This window comes from Podarcis tiliguerta (assembly GCF_965153285.1).
Source record: "Podarcis tiliguerta genome assembly, chromosome: 14".
NCBI lineage: Eukaryota > Metazoa > Chordata > Lepidosauria > Squamata > Lacertidae > Podarcis > Podarcis tiliguerta.
Window position 1 is genome coordinate 15506667 of NC_139547.1, and position 16970 is coordinate 15523636.

Sequence of the window (16970 nt, forward strand, 5' to 3'; positions counted from 1 at the left end):
ATTGTTATAAGATGTACATTTTTTCTTTCTTCAGCTTGTAAACCGCCTTGTGTATTGTAAGATAGAAAGACGGTATACAAATTGAAAAGATGAAAAGGACACTCTCGGATACAAGGTTGGGGGCAGTGATGCTTCTGAATGACAGCTCCTGGAAGACACAGGAGGAGAGAGGGCTCTTGTGCTGAAATCCTGCTCAAGAGTTTTCGCCACACGGATCTAGTTGGCTACTAAATTAGCAAGACAAAGGAGATGGTGTTGGACTTTCGGAGGAAGAGAGAACTAGCCCCGCTGTACATCGGGGAGGGCTGTGTGGAAAGAGTCTCTTCCTTTAAATTCCTAGGAGTTTATCTCAGTGAAGACCTTACTTAGAAAATCAATACAACCCAGGTGGTTAAGAAAGCCCAACAGAGACTCCACCTCCTCACAGAGTATTGCGAAAGCACGATGTCATTCAACATTAGATGATCTCCTTCTACCTGTCCACAACAGAAAGTGTCCTTTCATACTGCATCACGGTGTGGTACGCTGGTTTGACATCACCTGATAGGAAGTGCCTACAGGGGGCGGTGAATACAGCACAAGATATTATGGGCTGTCCCGTGAATCTGCTGGATGACATCGCGAAAGAATGTTGCCTCAGGAGAGTGAGGAAAATTCTCAGGGATGATTCACACCCTGGTCGGCACTTTCTTGATCTCCTGCCCTTGGGCAGAAGATATAGAAGCATGATTAGTCACACCAACAGGGTAAAGAACTGCTTTTATCCGTGGGTTGTTAGGCTGCTGAATGAAAAGATAATAACAGGGCAACTGACTTTAGGGTTTGGTGGGTGTGCGTCAGTAAACAAGAGGAATTAAGACCTGAGAGCTGAGTGGGGGGTGCTCGTCTAATCTCACTGTATACAAGTTGTACAAGTGACAATAAAGTACAGTGGTACCTCGGGTTAAGAACTTAATTCGTTCTGGAGGTCTGTTCTTAACCTGAAACTGTTCTTAACCTGAGGTACCACTTTAGCTAATGGGGCCTCCTGCTGCCGCCACCGCGCAATTTCTGTTCTCATCCTGAAGCAAAGTTCCTAACCTGAGGTACTATTTCTGGGTTAGTGGAGTCTGTAACCTGATGCATCTGTAACTCAAGGTACCACTGTATTTCATATTTATTTCAATTTCAATTTACTATGGGAACAGGATGCTAGACCAGATGGTCCTTGGCCTGATCCTGCGGGTTCTTCTTATGTTCTATCCCCATGACACCACAATGGCTAGCTTTGGTCCTTCCATGTATTCCCCCCCCCCCCGCTCTTGCTTTTTTGACCATGGGAGTCCTGAGATTAATTTTTCCGCTTAGAAAAGCTTCTCTAGGGGTGAGCTATTATTAACCTGCCATCCGTCCCTCTGTTTTCCATTCATCCCTTTCCCCCTGAGTAAAGGAGATGATGCAAAATGAAGGCGGTAAAGGTTAGATCTGAGCTATGATCAAATCCAAAAGGAACCGTACCACAAAAATAATGCACTTTTTAAAAAAGCCTGGTTATGAACCACTTACAATGTACTGATATTTGTTTATTTTTTTCCAGTTAACATTTCAAATATATGCAACTCTGAAAGGATTGTGATTTTTTGGTGTCCCACATATATTTTGTCTCAGTTAATAAAATTCCTTTAAAGATAAAATAAAAAACCAATGCACCTGTAAACAGGGAGAGTGGAACATGAGAAAACGCTGTAACAGTGCACACGAACCCATGACAGAGCCTTCTCGGTAGAGGCCCCGGATTTATGGAATGCCTTGCCTGGTGATGTGTATGTGAACCCCTCATTCTTAACATTTAGGCACAACATTACTGTTTCACCTTAGCATTCAGTGGCTAAATGATAATATTTCTGACAATTCTGAAATCATCAGTTGTGAGGGTATGTGGTTGTCATCGTTGTTTAAACAAAAATGTTTTAAAATTGTATTGTTTTAACAGTTTGCCTCCCTGGGCTCCTTTGGATGGAAACCCAAGATGACAATCGAAAAAATAACTTTTTTGTGTGTGTTGCCTAACATTGTGATCTTTATATTTATGTAAAAAAACCCCAACAGTTCTTGCTCCTCCTGTTTCTGTCATGGAAATTAAGCTCTGTGGTTCCCCTTTAATGATCTGTACTGCTAAAGAGTTTTATAACACCCGCAGGAAAAGCAAATCGCTAAAAGCCACCTTGTTTTGTATTACACCCTCATTATCAGAAATATACATCTGTGGGCTTTATTCCCAGCTTTGAAGTGATTTCCTTGGATCAGGTAACTGAGCATGCCAACTTTGACAACAGTCTATGCTGCTGCTGCTGCTGCTGAGAGCTTAATTAAATTCTTAAAATGGCTGGCATAAAATTCAGCTGGTTTTTGTAACTCTTCACTCGAGAGTTTTCTGTTGGAGGAAATGTGCAGAGTGTTCTTCCAGACACGACTGAAAATCCTTGCTCAACCACTATATTCATACTGCAAAACATATTAGGTAAAGGTAAAGGGACTCCTGACCATTAGGTCCAGTCGTGGCCGACTCTCGGGTTGCGGCACTCATCTCGCTTTACTGGCCGAGGGAGCCGGCGTACAGCTTCCGGGTCATGTGGCCAGCATGACTAAGCCGCTTCTGGCAAACCAGAGCAGTGCACGGAAACACCATTTACCTTCCCGCCGGAGTGGTACCTATTTATCTCCTTGCACTTTTGGGCTTTCGAACTGCTAGGTGGGCAGGAGCAGGGACCGAGCAATGGGAGCTCACCCCATCGCGGGGATTCGAACTGCCGACCTTCTGATCGGCAAGTCCTAGGCTCTGTGGTTTAACCCACAGCGCCACCCACGTCCCTTACGCAAAACATATTAACTGCAAGCAAATACAAGAACCTGTCTTAAGATAGAGATAGGTAGAGGAACTCAGTTTTCAGTTAGCACCCGTTAGTTAAGCCCCCAACTTTAGCTCTCTTTCCTTCTGGAACAGATCCCTGAACATTTCTTCCAGTGAGATTCATGTGTCTCTATACTTAGAGTCACCTGACACCAGGTCTTGCTTCCTGAACCGGGCTCTAAAGACTGCTCCTTTGATATCCCAAAGGATTGCTGGAGCCATTTATTTCTGTTTGGTTTGCAGCCAAACAGACTGAGGCAGGTGTAAACTTCCCACTATTCAGTTTAATTGCGTATTAACTGGAAAACCTGGTGTTCAATTAGCTACGCCCCTAAGGAAGATTAAATAAATAAAGTGTTCAGCTCGTGTTTTATCTCTGCTTGCAACCAAATGCAGCCATTTAAGCCACAATTTTCCTTGCTTAAATAGTGCGTACAAAACTCAAATGTAATAGAGTGGTACCTTGGTTCTCAAACGCTTTGGTACTCAAACAACTTGGAACCCAAACACTGCAAACCCGGAAGTAAGTGTTCTGGTTTGCGAACTTTTTTCAAAAGTCGAGTGTGCTCTGTTTTGAGTGTTACACTTCTGATTTGATCGCCACATTTCCGTTTGGAGTGTAACACTGAGGTGTGTCTGTTTTTGCTATTTATTTTGTATTTTTATTTTTGCGGCTCTTTTTGTTTTGTTTTTGTGACTGTGTGGAACCCACTTCAGCTACTGATTGAGGATTGTGTGACTGCAGTACAGTGGTACCTCGGGTTACATACGCTTCAGATTACATACGCTTCGGGTTACAAACTCCGCTAACCCAGAAATAGTGCTTCAGGTTAAGAACTTTGTTTCAGAATAAGTACAGAAATCGGGCTCCGGCAGCGCGGCGGCAGCAGGAGGCCCCATTAGCTAAAGTGGTGCTTCAGGTTAAGAACAGTTTCAGGTTAAGAACGGACCTCTGGAATGAATTAAGTACTTAACCCAAGGTACCACTGTACATTGTTTATTGCTTTCATTTTCTGGATCAATGGTGTCATTAGATAGTAATATTTATGTTAAATTGCTGTTTTACGGGTTGTTTTTAAAAGTCTGGAACGGATTAATCCATTTTGCATTACTTTCTATGGGAAAGCGCGCCTTGGTTTTGGAACGCTTTGGTTTTGGAAGGGACTTCCAGAACAGATTAAGTTTAAGAACCAAGGTACCATTGTACTGTTCTACAACTGGCATGCAAAGTGAACAGAGGGAAAGATCTTGACCGTGGTATACCCATGGGGGTTCACCTTCCTCACAGAGATTCTAGATCCCTCTCCACCGTTTGACTTATTTGCTTAATAAATTTGTATGCTGCGTTAGAAGAACGGTCTATTTTCTTTCAGAAACTGATTCTGCCCACCTAAGCATTGCTTGGCCATGGTTTCACAAAGATGCTTTAAGGGGTGCTGTTTATAGAGTCAAGCTCAGCAATGCAATTGTGCCTGTATTCAGAGCTGCAGAGCTTTAAGGTCCTGAAAGACAACCCAGATACAGAAGACAATTTAGTCCGCCATAATCGATAAACTCCACCTCCCACCACTTGCAATGGACAACACAGAGTGGGGTTGCTGGAGGTACTTCAATTGGCATTGCACCAGCAAGTATTCTTATGCAGAACATTCCTGCTGGATTCCAGTCCCTCCTACAGTGCAAAGGGCAGCTGAGAAACTAAAAATTAAATTTCTTAGAATCGTTTAAGTTTCTGATGTACAAAGTCCACGGTACCTTAATTTACCTCCAGCTTGCATAACTTGTGATCCAAGCCAACTGCAGCCTACCAGCTATGGACTGCAGCCTGGCAAACCTTTTGTTTTTGTAGCTACAGGCAAGCAGTGGAACAGTAGGTTTCTGAAGCTTCTGATGGGCTGTCATGTATAGCCGGTGGAATTAGATTCAGGTTGGAGCAGGAGGGGGAAACCTCAGGTCCGGGGACTTGAATGCATCCCTCCTTGCCAGTGGCATAGCGTGGGGGGTGCAGGGGGGGTGGCCGCACCGGGCGCAACATCTGGGGGGGGGGCGCTCGCACTCGCAGCTCTCTGCCCCTACTAAAATCCACGGGTTAGGGGGTGCAAATTACTTGCCTTGCCCCGGGTGCTGACAACCCACGCTACGCCACTGCTCCTTGCCTCTCTGTCTGGCCTTTGGGACTCTTCCCAGGTCACAACCCACATAGGCCCTGATTCACTCCCTCCTCAAGTGCTTTTGCCTGGCTAGAATGTGCCCAAGACCTCTGATAATGTCTCTTGTGGTCTGGATGGAAGGAGCGGGGTGCATGAGAGCATGTGGCAACTGTTATGTACTGAAGTTCTCACCCTGGGCCAGCAGGGGGATAGTGTAGATAGTTATGCAAATAAGGGATCGAAAGTGACGTTCAGTGATTGGATAGTTTTAGAAAATTGTTACAGTTACGTTGTACTGGAGCTCTATATAAGCAGGCTGACTGAACCCTTCAGTTCAGTTCTGTCCTGGCCTGTGAATAAACAAGAGCTGTTTGAAGAATCGCTGTGTCGTCTGATATGTTCACCCACAACTTAACAGCAACCAGCCTACCATACAAAGGGAAAATTCGCTTGCATTGTTCTGCCCACTTTTGCCTTTGGCTCTACTACTACTACTACTATGTCATTTATACCCCACCCATCTGGCTGGGTTGGGTGGCTTCCAGGACATAAAAACATAATAAAACATCAAACAATCTGATCCAATATAAAAGTCGCAATAATGTTAAAATAAACAACTGATATCAGACAAAGCAACATTCAACAATCCATCAGAGTCTAATAGTAAACAGTAAAATTCGTATGTGGCCCTGGGGGAGTTTTCCAGAAGGGAATGTGGCTCTTGGCATGAAAAGCATTCTCCCCCGCCCCCGGCTTAGAGTGTCACAAGTCGTGCAAGAGCGGCTTTAATCCAGAACGGCTGTGGATCCAACAAATGAACTTGGCCCAAGTCTTCCTTTAGAATTAATTTCGCCATCTAAGAAACGGGCCTCTTTCGAGTTCATGTGAAGGTACAGATTTTATTTTTATTTTTTTACAGAAGCCACAAGTGCTAACAAGGCATATATATAATACAGTGGTACCTCAGGTTACATATGCTTCAGGTATGACTCCGCTAACCCAGAAATAGTGCTTCAGGTTAAGAACTTTGCTTCAAGATGAGAACAGAAATTGTGCTCCCGGCGCAGCGGCAGCAGGAGGCCCCATTATCTAAAGTGGTGCTTCAGGTTAAGAACAGTTTCAGGTTAAGAACGGACCTCCGGAACGAATTAAGTACTTAACCCGAGGTACCACTGTACTATAAATAAATAAATAAGGCATTGAATCAAGACCAGTTCTAACAATATCTGTAGAAGCTCTCTCTCTCTCTCTCTCTCTCTCTCTCTCTCTCTCTCTCTCACACACACACACACACACACACACACAGATGTCAGAGGAATAACTTACCTTGGGCACATTGCATAAATAACGAAGCACTTCTCCAATGTACTGTATGACGGTTACATTGTATTTTCTGCAGTCATCCCAAAACTGAGTAGCTGAAAATTTTGAACGTAATGCAAGAGTAGCACCTACAAGCAAACGAGACAGTGGAATTAGACACTAGCACACCCACCCCTATTGAAGGATATACCGTATTTTTCCATGTATAACACCTCCCGTGGGGACAGACTGACATTTGCACTTCCGCAAAAGTCAGAAAGGGAAAACATTTTGGGGAGAAAGATGAAGCTGGGAACCATGCCCTCACCTCTCCCTAAATGCTCCCGGGGCTCTTGCGTGGCCCTAGCCCCTTGACAGGGGTTCGGACAAAAGCATGGCGAGCCCCTGGATTCCTTTAACCCTTGCAGCAACAGCATTGGAGGGGCAGGCACAGCCAATTCATGCTCCTCCACCAACCAATTTATAAAAACCAATACCTAACTGCAACCTTACAAGTTGTGATGATTTGCTACGCGGTAGGCAAAAACCAAATGGCACCAGCCAACCAGCCAAATGGACAAAATTCCTACCAGGCCCCTGCCCCACAACAGGCATAGCAAGGTCTGTGCGAACAACCCTAAATATAGGGAGGGTGGGCGGGTAATCTGATGCGCGCAGCGAAAAGAGGAAGCTCAACGCTGCGCGCAGGGAATATAAAACTTCTTGGCTGTCAATCATTAAATGGCAACATCAAATTCTCCCCAACGACAAGAGGAGCCCAGTTGCAATGGTGGCCAACTACCTTTACCCGCCCACAACAGTGGGATGTCTTGTAAGACCCCACCGCAACACATGCTCTCCATGAAGGAGAACATGCTTTCCAAAACAAAGTCAAGTTATTAATCCAACTAAGCCCCGCTTACCTTGCAGGATGCAGCCATGTAGCCCAATTAAAAGGGCAGCACTATGATAGAGCGGCAGAGCGGTATAGATAACATCAGCTGAAGTAACACCGCTGGCAATGATCAGACCACAGGCCAATAATGTGCGTTCATGGGTAATCAACGCAGCTTTCGGGAGACCTGTGTGAAGAGAAAAGTTTTGTTTTTCATTAGACGGGAAACAAGAACAGTCGTACCTTGGATCCCGAACACCTTGCGAGCATAGCTGTCAACCGTCCCTTATTTGGCGGGAAACTCCCTTATCCCAGCGCCGTGTCCTGCTGCTGTCCCTTATTGATGATGTCCCTTAAATTTCCCAGGTTTCAAAGGAAGCAGCTCCTCTCCCTCCCTCCCTGCCGGCCAGGGAGGTGGGAGGCTCCAACTGTGTTGCCTGGCTGCGTTGCTCACTCAATAAGGAGTCTAAGAACGACTGGGGGGTGGAACTTGCATGCCTTGTGCCGATCAAATTGGCCGCGTTGCCTGGGGACTCGCCTTTGCTCAGCGCTTCCCAGCGGAGAGGTGATGTGGTTTTCCTTGCTGCATCCCCTTTTCCGGGTTGCTGCACTGTGGGAACCACCTCTTGAGGCTTCGTTTGGCTCAGAAGTTGAACATACCTGTGCTGGGAAAATCCCTTATTTTGGCTGCTGATCCCTTATTTTTGAGGCTGCTGGTCCCTTATTTTCAAATCTGTAAGTTGACAGCTATGCTTGCGAGTCAAACATTTTGACTCCTGAACGCCACTAACCAGGAAATGAGTGTTCTTTTGAACTCGAACGTCTCATGGGGCTTCCACGGCTTCCGATTGGCTGCAGCAGCTTCCTGCAGCCAATTGGAAGCCACGCCTTGGCTTCCGAACACTTTGGAAGTCGAACATACTTCTGGAACAGATTCTGTTCGACTTCCAAGGTACCATTGTACAGGGCAATGACATCTATGAACCTACTATAACGATTTCCAAACCTCTAATAACCAGAGAAGGCTTTATATGCCAATTCATCTCCTGCACCTTATCCTAATTCTTAAAATCTATGTTTGTGTAACGAACAAACAAAAAAACTCTCATATTAGGGAGAAGGCTAAGTTGGGACACATTCGCCACATGCATTTAAAGCACCATAGTAAAGTTAAGGGACCCCTGACCATTAGGTCCAGTCGTGACCGACTCTGGGGTTGTGGCGCTCATCTCACTTTACTGGCCAAGGGAGCTGGCGTACAGCTTCTGGGTCATGTGGCCAGCATGACTAAGCTGCTTCTGGTGAACCAGAGCAGCGCACGGAAACGCCGTTTACCTTCCCGCCAGAGTGGTACCTATTTATCTACTTGTACTTGGACATGCTTTCAAACTGCTAGGTTGGCAGGAGCAGGGACCAAGCAACGGGAACTCACCCCGTTGTAGGGATTCAAACCTCCAACCTTCTGATCAGCAAGTCCTAGGCTCTGTGGTTTAACCCACAGTGCCACCCTCGTCCTTAAAGCACCATAATGCCACTTTAAACAGTTGTGGCTTCCCCCAAATAATTCTGGGAGCTGTAGTTTGTTCAGGGTGCCTCAAGTTGTTAGGCGGCTCCTATGCCACTTCCAGGATTTCCTGAGAAGATTGATTGTTAAACAACTTTGGGAACTGAACAGATAGTCATAATTAACGTTTGTCGGTTGTTTTCAGTGGGACTAAAATGTAGCCAACTTAGCTTGGATCCAGCCTGGGGTATTACTGTTTTTTTTCATCCAACAAAAGCCACTAAAAAAACCATCAATGCTCTCTTTTGATAGTAGAGCAGTCCCACATCCATGGACGTAGCCAGGATTTTTGTTGAGGGGGAGGGCAGGCCTTTTGTTGGGGCAGGGGGCAAAACCTCAGTTAGCTATGTATTTTTACTGATTTGGGGGGGGGGCAGCTGCCCCTTCCTCAGTGGCGTAGCGTGGGGGGTGCAGGGGGGGCTGGCCGCACCGGGCGCAACATCGGGGGGGGGCGCTCGCACTCGCAGCTCTCTGCCCCTCCCTGGCTCACTCTCTCTCACTGCAGTGCTGGCTGTGCGAATCCGATCCGAGCCGCCGGGTCGCCGCCCACTGCGGAGGGGAGGGTGCCAGGCGTGCGGTGCGGTGAGGAGAGAGCGAGGGACTATCTGGGGGAGGGACAGTGCAGCGGGGGGGGGGGGGCACAAATTACTTGCCTTGCCCCGGGTGCTGACAACCCACGCTACGCCACTGCCCTTCCTGACCCCACTCAGCTACGCCCATGCCTTACATATGCTTTTGTATGCAAACTACCACATTGCTTAATACACAGCTACAGTTTTGTCTCCCAAGTTTCAGACACCTTGGAGACTCTGTCCTTTTCCTCAGGCACTTTCAGTGAAGTTTTGCAATATGTCAATTAGATTTCCTCATAAGATATTTTAAAACCAGCCAGTGAATAAAATAAGCCAGCTGCAATTTTGTACACCCAGTTCCCTGGAAATCAGTCCCACTGAACTAAACAGGACTTATTTCTGCATAGGGTTGACCAAGGAACCCCTAATTTGTGGGGGTTTTTTTATTACTGTACCTGTAGTCCCAGAGGTATATATGTACAGGGCAGGACTTTTAAAAGTGACATTTGATCTCCAGGACACTGGAATAGGCTCATCTGAAGCAGCATCCATTTTGTCAATGAAACTGTCGATCCCCTCTGTCTCGGAGGTCCTGCTTAAGTAATAGATAGTCACATTCTCTTCCTTCAGGACTGGAAGCACTTCTTCAATGGCTGATGCTAATTCTTTAAGGAAGAGAGAAGAAATGGTTACTTGAAGGGGGGAAAGGCCCATTATTCAATAAAGTTTTGTGCTGTGGTGTTTTACTCTGAAATGTTTTTGCAGTGCTCTTCACAGCATGGCCAGATTGAAAAAAAGAAAAAAGAAAGAAAGGAAAGGAAAAAGAAAAGAGTTGTGTAGAAGGAGGGAATTTCAGGAGGTGTAGCTTTGAAACCTCAGAAAAGTCATGTGCCGTTGCTCATTTTCACAATGGCGGAACAAATAGCACGGAACAAAACCTGCAAGCTACGTGGGAGATCAGCTTTTGGTGAAAAGGAGAATGCAGCTCATCAAGTTACAGTTAAATGCCACTCACATACACAGTGGTACCTCAGGTTAAGAACTTAATTCGTTCTGGAGGTCCGTTCTTAACCTGAAACTTTTCTTAACCTGAGGTACCACTTTAGCTAATGGGGCCTCCCGCTGCCACCGTGCGATTTCTGTTCTCATCCTGAGGTAAAGTTTTTAACCCGAGGTACTATTTCTGGGTTAGCGGAGTCTGTAACCTGAAGCATGTGTAACCTGAAGCGTCTGTAACCCGACGTACCACTGTAACAGGGTCCACACCAAACATCTTGCCAAATTTATTTCCACAAATATTTAGTGGAGCCACATAAAGGAAGGCAAAATACTGCAAGGTATCAGAAACACAGGTGTCATATTTTCACGATATATCTGGAAAAAGGCTAGCCGGCATGTTTCCTAACAATCTGCAATTGCACGATGCCTGGATTTGTGTGTCACTAGAAGGACCCTCATGAGATTGTTCATTATCAAGTGTGAGGGTTCTCCACCCCCACCTGCGTATGTGAGATATTTCCAGTGGGAGGGTGACGCAATATCCCAGGGAATTTCCTTCCTCTTTCATGCATCGTTTCTGAAAGGCTCCCATAATGACATGGAAAATGTATCTGCGGTTATCTGTGTGCTCCTGTTCCACCCTGCATGAAAGACTGCCCAAAAGCCACTGTGAGCATGGTTCTTTTTTTGGAAGGCATTCCCCAAAAAGGAAGTGGTGACACAGATGTGTATGGCTCAGGGGTGCGGTTGTCACCTCCAGCAGGGCCTTCTTTGTGGCAGCATCCTTATTAGGGAACTCTTCCCTTTTGTCTCCTACATGATCATCACTTAAACATAGCATTGTTCACTTAAGCATTTTCGCCCGTGCATTTATTACAGTGGTATCTTGATGTGCTTTTGAACTGCTAGGTGGGCAGGAGCTGGGAGCAAACAATGGGAGCTCAGCCTGTCGTGGGGATTCGAACTGCCGACCTTCCAATCGGCAAGCCCTAGGCTCTGTGGTTTAGACCACAGTGCCACCCGCGTCCCAGCTCCAAACCCAAATGCCAGACAGCATTAAGATAAGTACCATTACTCAGAACAAGGTACTAGGACATTTTGTTGTTATGTAATAATAATAATAATAATAATAATAATAATAATAATAATAATAAATTTTATTTATATCCCACCCTCCCCAGCCGAAGCCGGGGTCAGGGCGGCTAACGACAATTAAATAATCAAACAATCAAATAATCCAACATTCTAAAAACATTCCATTATAAAATTAATTTATTAATGTATCAACAGAATAGAAGCAGAAGAGTAGAATAGAAGCAGAATTTCCAAATCTTGTAAAAGGCAAAAACAAAAAACCCAAAAAAACCACCTTAAAAGGTGGACACTGCATATACAATGGTACCTCAGTTGTTGAACATAATCCATTCCAGAAGACCGCTTGACTTCCGAAATGTTTGACAACCGAGGCACAAAGGGCGGTTTGCAAAGTCAATGGGGAAAATGGAAAAACATGCCACGGAAGCCGTTCGACTTCTGAGGTGCGTTCGAAAATGGAAGCAATTGCTTCCGGGTTTTCGGCCTTTGAAAAGCAAAACGTTTGGCTTCCGAGATGCTCGAAAACTGAGGTACCACTGTCGTTGACTGGCTGCATAGCATCCTTGATTCTTCTAATTTGATTGCTGGCAATCTGAGGTGGTAAAACTCTGTCTGGATGTAACCACTGCAGGCCCATCTAACTGAATATTTCTCCATCTAAAATATTTCTGCAGCATGTATGAAGAGAGAGTTCTAGCTAAATTAGAGGAATCTGGGGGTCAGAACCGCCCTGAAATCTCATGAAGAAGGACGATATATAAGTCTAATAAAGAAAACAATAAATAAAAATAGTGTAATAAATAACATTCAGCCATCGAAGCCCCCACAAGCAACCTTAGGTTTACCTCCTTTCTGAATATGAGAGAGGAGTTTTGGAAAAACCAACCAGCTTACAGCCTATGATTCTGGCTTGGCAGAAGATGCTCTCAAGTAAATAATTTACACACACTATTGTTTCTCTTTCTCGGGTCACAGCAATTACAAGGACAGATAAGAGATAGGAGGGAGGAATTGCATTGCCCTTCCAGAAACTATCATTTGCATAGGGAGGCTAATATTAGACCATCAATGTATCAGATGAACTTGCTTGGTAACTTGTTTGTAGTTCTGTTTTCTTAATTCAGGTCATTGTCTAATCCTTCATTTTCCACAGGTAGGATTTTAAAACTCATAAAAAGGTAAAGGTAAGGGACCCCTGACCATTAGGTCCAGTCGTGACCGACTCTGGGGTTCCGGTGCTCATCTCGCTTTATTAGCCGAGGGAGCCGGCGTACAGCTTCCGGGTCCTGTGGCCAGCATGACTAAGCCGCTTCTGGCGAACCAGAGCAGCGCATGGAAACGCCGTTTACCTTCCCGCCGGAGCAGTACCTATTTACGGTATCTACTTGCACTTTGATGTGCTTTTGAACTGCTAGGTTGGCAGGAGCAGGGACCGAGCAACGGGAGCTCACACCATCATGGGGATTCGAACCATCAACCTTCTGATTGGCAAGTCCTAGGCTCTGTGGTTTAACCCACAGCACCACCCGCGTCCCTTTAAAACTCATACTTTATGCCAAGTAAACAGCGATAATTATCCATTATCTCATGTAGATATGGATATATCAGCAATGTGGGCATGTTTACAAGAAAATGCAGACTAATGTTCAAACAAGATATCTCTGCTAACTATTTAACAGGGAACAAGTAGCACCTTCTGCCTCCAATTTTAAGTTACCACCGTTACCTAAGGTTGCAAGTTGTTTAACCCAATAATGGGTTACTTCCAACATTTTCAGAGCGCTTTTCAAAACAAACAAAACTTGTTTAAACTTGTATGATAGTATCCAGGCATATATTCTTGTTACAAATCTCACTATTCTGTTTGTTTGTTTTTATAAAAAAAAGCTTAGTTATTACAGTGGTACCTCGGGTTAAGTACTTAATTCGTTCTGGAGGTCTGTTCTTAACCTGAAACTGTTCTTAACCTGAAGCACCACTTTAGCTAATGGGGCCTCCTGCTGCTGCTGCGCCACCACAGCGTGATTTCTGTTCTATCCTGAAGCAAAGTTCTTAACCTGAAGCACTTTCTGGGTTAGCGGAGTCTGTAACCTGAAGCATATGTAACCTAAAGCGTATGTAACCCGAGGCACCACTGTATTTATATTCCACTTTTCCTCCAAGGAGCTCAAGGTGTTGTGCTTTCCATTTTATCCTCACAACAGCCCTGTGAGGTAGGCTAGGCTGAGAGATAGTGACTGGTCCAAGGTGAGCAAGCAGGCTTTGTGTGGCCAGTGGGAATTTGAACACTGGCCTCTCAGGCCCTAGCCCAGGGGTGGTCTTTGGTAATCTTTCATAACATGGCGCCCTATGCAAGGCCAAAAATTGGTGACCCCAAGTGGATCTTCTCAAGTTTGCATCTCCTCAGCTCAGCACCCTGTGCGGGGAAACCACTCACACCGCCCTAAATCTAGTGCTGCCCTAGACCATCACTCTAAAGGTAAAGGTAAAAGACCCCTGGATGGTTAAGTCCAGTCAAAGGCACCCATCTTGCTTTCAGGCCGAGGGAGCCGGCGTTTGTCCACAGACAGCTTTCCGGGTCAGGTGGCCAGCATGGCTAAAGCACTTCTGGCACAATGGGACGCCGTGACAGAAACAGAGTGCCCGGAAATGCTGTTTACGTTCCCACCACAGTGGTACCTATTTATCTACTTGCACTTTGATGTGCTTTCAAACTGCTAGGTTGGCAGGAGCTGGGACAGAGCAATGGGAGCTCACTCCGTTGCGGGGATTTGAACCGCTGACCTTCTGATCAGCAAGCCCAAGAAGCTCAGTGGTTTAGAGCACAGCACCACCCCCGTCCCTCTAGACCATCATTCTAACCACTAGGCCACAGCATACAAGGCGACATGTATTTGCACTTTTATTTGTTGAACTGACACTTCCAGCTCAATGACAAAGATTCAGCCATACTCTTATCTCAGAACCAAAATGTCGCTTAACATTCTGACCCTAATCAAAGTACAGTGGTACCTCAGGTTAAGTACTTAATTCGTTCTGGAGGTCCGTTTTTAACCTGAAACTGTTCTTAACCTGAAGCACCACTTTAGCTAATGGGGCCTCCTGCTGCTGTCGTGCTGCTGGAGCACAATTTCTGTTCTTATCCTGAAGCAAAGTTCTTAACTTGAGGTACTACAGAGGTACCACCTCAGGTTACAGATTCTTCAGATTACAGAAGCTTCAGGTTACAGACTCTGCTAACCCAGAAATAGTACCTCGGGTTAAGAACTTTGCTTTAGGATGAAAACAGAAATTGTGTGGTGGCGGTGCGGTGGCAGTGCGAGGCCCCATTAGCTAAAGTGGTCCTTCAGATTAAGAACAGTTTCAGGTTAAGACAGACCTGCGGAACGAATTAAGTTCTTAACCCAAGGTACCACTGTATCATTTTTGAGGCAAGGCAATCATCACAGACTTGTATAACTAATTTAATGATTCCTAGCAAGGAATTTGATCCCTAGCATGGAATTTGCCTTTTTTCACAGCTGCTGCACACTGAGCAAACATCTTCATTAAATTATTAACTATGAGTCCTAGATCCCATTCCTTATCAGTCACGTCCAGGTGAGACCCCACAGGCATATATACATGATAATAATAATAATAATAATAATAATACAGTGGTACCTCAGGTTAAGTACTTAATTCGTTCCAGAGGTCTGTTCTTAACCTGAAACTGTTCTTAACCTGAAACACCGCTTTAGCTAATGGGGCCTCCTGCTGCTGCCTCGCCGCAGGAGCACGATTTCTGTTCTTATCCTGAAGCAAAGTTCTTAACCTGAAGAACTATTTCTGGGTTAGCGGAGTTTGTAACCTGAAGCGTATGTAACCCGAGGTACCACTGTAATAATGAAATGTCCCAAAATGCATCACTTTACACTTGTTTACATTGAATTGTACCTCACATTTCACTGTCCATTCACTCAGTTTGGATGGCTGCTTAGAAATTTCTGTGTGGTTCTTCTCATATATATTATTGGATTGCCACTTATCAGTCCTCTGTTTGCCACTGAAAGTCATATTGATACTTGGTCATAACTGATTCTTGCTTCTTAATGAGCCTGTATCTACGACTCATGATTGTAAACGTACCTTTGCTCTCACTCACTACTCACACTGACCCAATGTCAAACTGCTGATAGAGCTTAATAAAAGATATGGAACAGCAACTACAGTGGTACCTCGGGTTAAGAACTTAATTCGTTCCGGAGGTCCGTTCTTAACCTGAAACTGTTCTTAACCTGAAACACCACTTTAGCTAATGGGGCCTCCTGCTGTTGCTGCACCGCTGCTGCGCGATTTCTGTTCTCATCCTGAAGCAAAGTTCTTAACCCGAGGTACTATTTCTGGGTTAGCGGAGTCTGTAACCTGAAGCATCTGTAACCGGAGGTACCACTGTATTCAGGTTACCCTATCGGTGGGAATAACCTCTTTTCTCCAGAAAGTCTCCTATCCCTTTCACAGCTACACGAGAGAGAAATGCAACAGGGGACACCATGCTCCATGCCCAAAGTAAAAAAATGGTTGCACCTGTGGAACTGCTGCCTAGCATGAAGCTTAATATTAGGAAGCAGATTAAAAGTGCCACCTACATTTTAATAAGGCTGTCAAAACAGTGAATAATCTTGTGGAACCTCACATTTATGGTGAGCGTGAGGATTTTTTCCCTTCAAATGTGCACCCGACCGCTTCTTGTTCCTCTATTACCTCAGATGAACAATACATATTATTATTATTATTATTATTATTATTATTGCAAAACCTGTTGATCAGAGGCAACAAAAGTGAAAGACTGGTGTTTCAAGGTTCCCTCCCTTCAACCTGGTTTTGAAAAAAGTTGTTTTCTAGTGACTTGATGGTGTGCAACACCAGGTTACTCATTCTTCCTTCAAAGACCTCAGCACACACAGCTCCACCGTCCTTCTGGGAGCTCAAACTCACAACACCCCTGCGAGGTGGGCTAAAGCTGAGATTGTGCGCATGACCCAAGGTCACACTGTGGGATTCTGAGTGGGTTTCCAACCATCATAGGAGCCAACTCCTAGGGGCTGAGGTACCTCCCCTCCCCATAAAATACAGTGGTACCTCAGGTTACAGACTCCGCTAACCCAGAAATAGTGCTTCAGGTTAAGAACTTTGCTTCAGGATGAGAACAGAAATCGTGCTCTGGTGGCACGGCGGCAGCAGAAGGCCCCATTAGCTAAAGTGGTGCTTCAGGTTAAGAACAGTTTCAGGTTAAGTACGGACCTCCGGAACAAATTAAGTACTCAACTTGAGGTACCACTGTATTTGAGAGGGCCAAGGCTCCCCCAGAGTTCATGAGCATTGCCGCATTATGTACACAGTGACACATCATGCAATCCATTATATCAGGGTGGGGCTTACCTGCCCCCCTCCCATATTTTATTCAAGTTGGCACCCCTGTCCATCACTCTAGCCACCAGTGCCAGATTAAACCCTGTGGATG

The 16970-nt window shown here is 45.3% G+C and overlaps 1 protein-coding gene across 3 annotated transcripts in view; it reads right to left on the reverse strand.

Annotated features, from left to right (window-relative positions):
• SLC27A2 (solute carrier family 27 member 2) overlaps window positions 1-16970 on the reverse strand; it is a 60761-nt gene that overhangs the window by 42164 nt on the left and 1627 nt on the right. For all 3 annotated transcript variants that reach the window (XM_083412028.1, XM_083412027.1, XM_083412026.1), the window contains exons 2-4: window positions 9829-10038; window positions 7266-7424; window positions 6367-6491 (exon numbers count right to left, since the gene is read on the reverse strand). In XM_083412028.1, the coding sequence (XP_083268154.1) occupies window positions 6367-6491; window positions 7266-7424; window positions 9829-10038 (494 nt within the window). The remainder of the gene's footprint in view (window positions 1-6366; window positions 6492-7265; window positions 7425-9828; window positions 10039-16970) is intronic.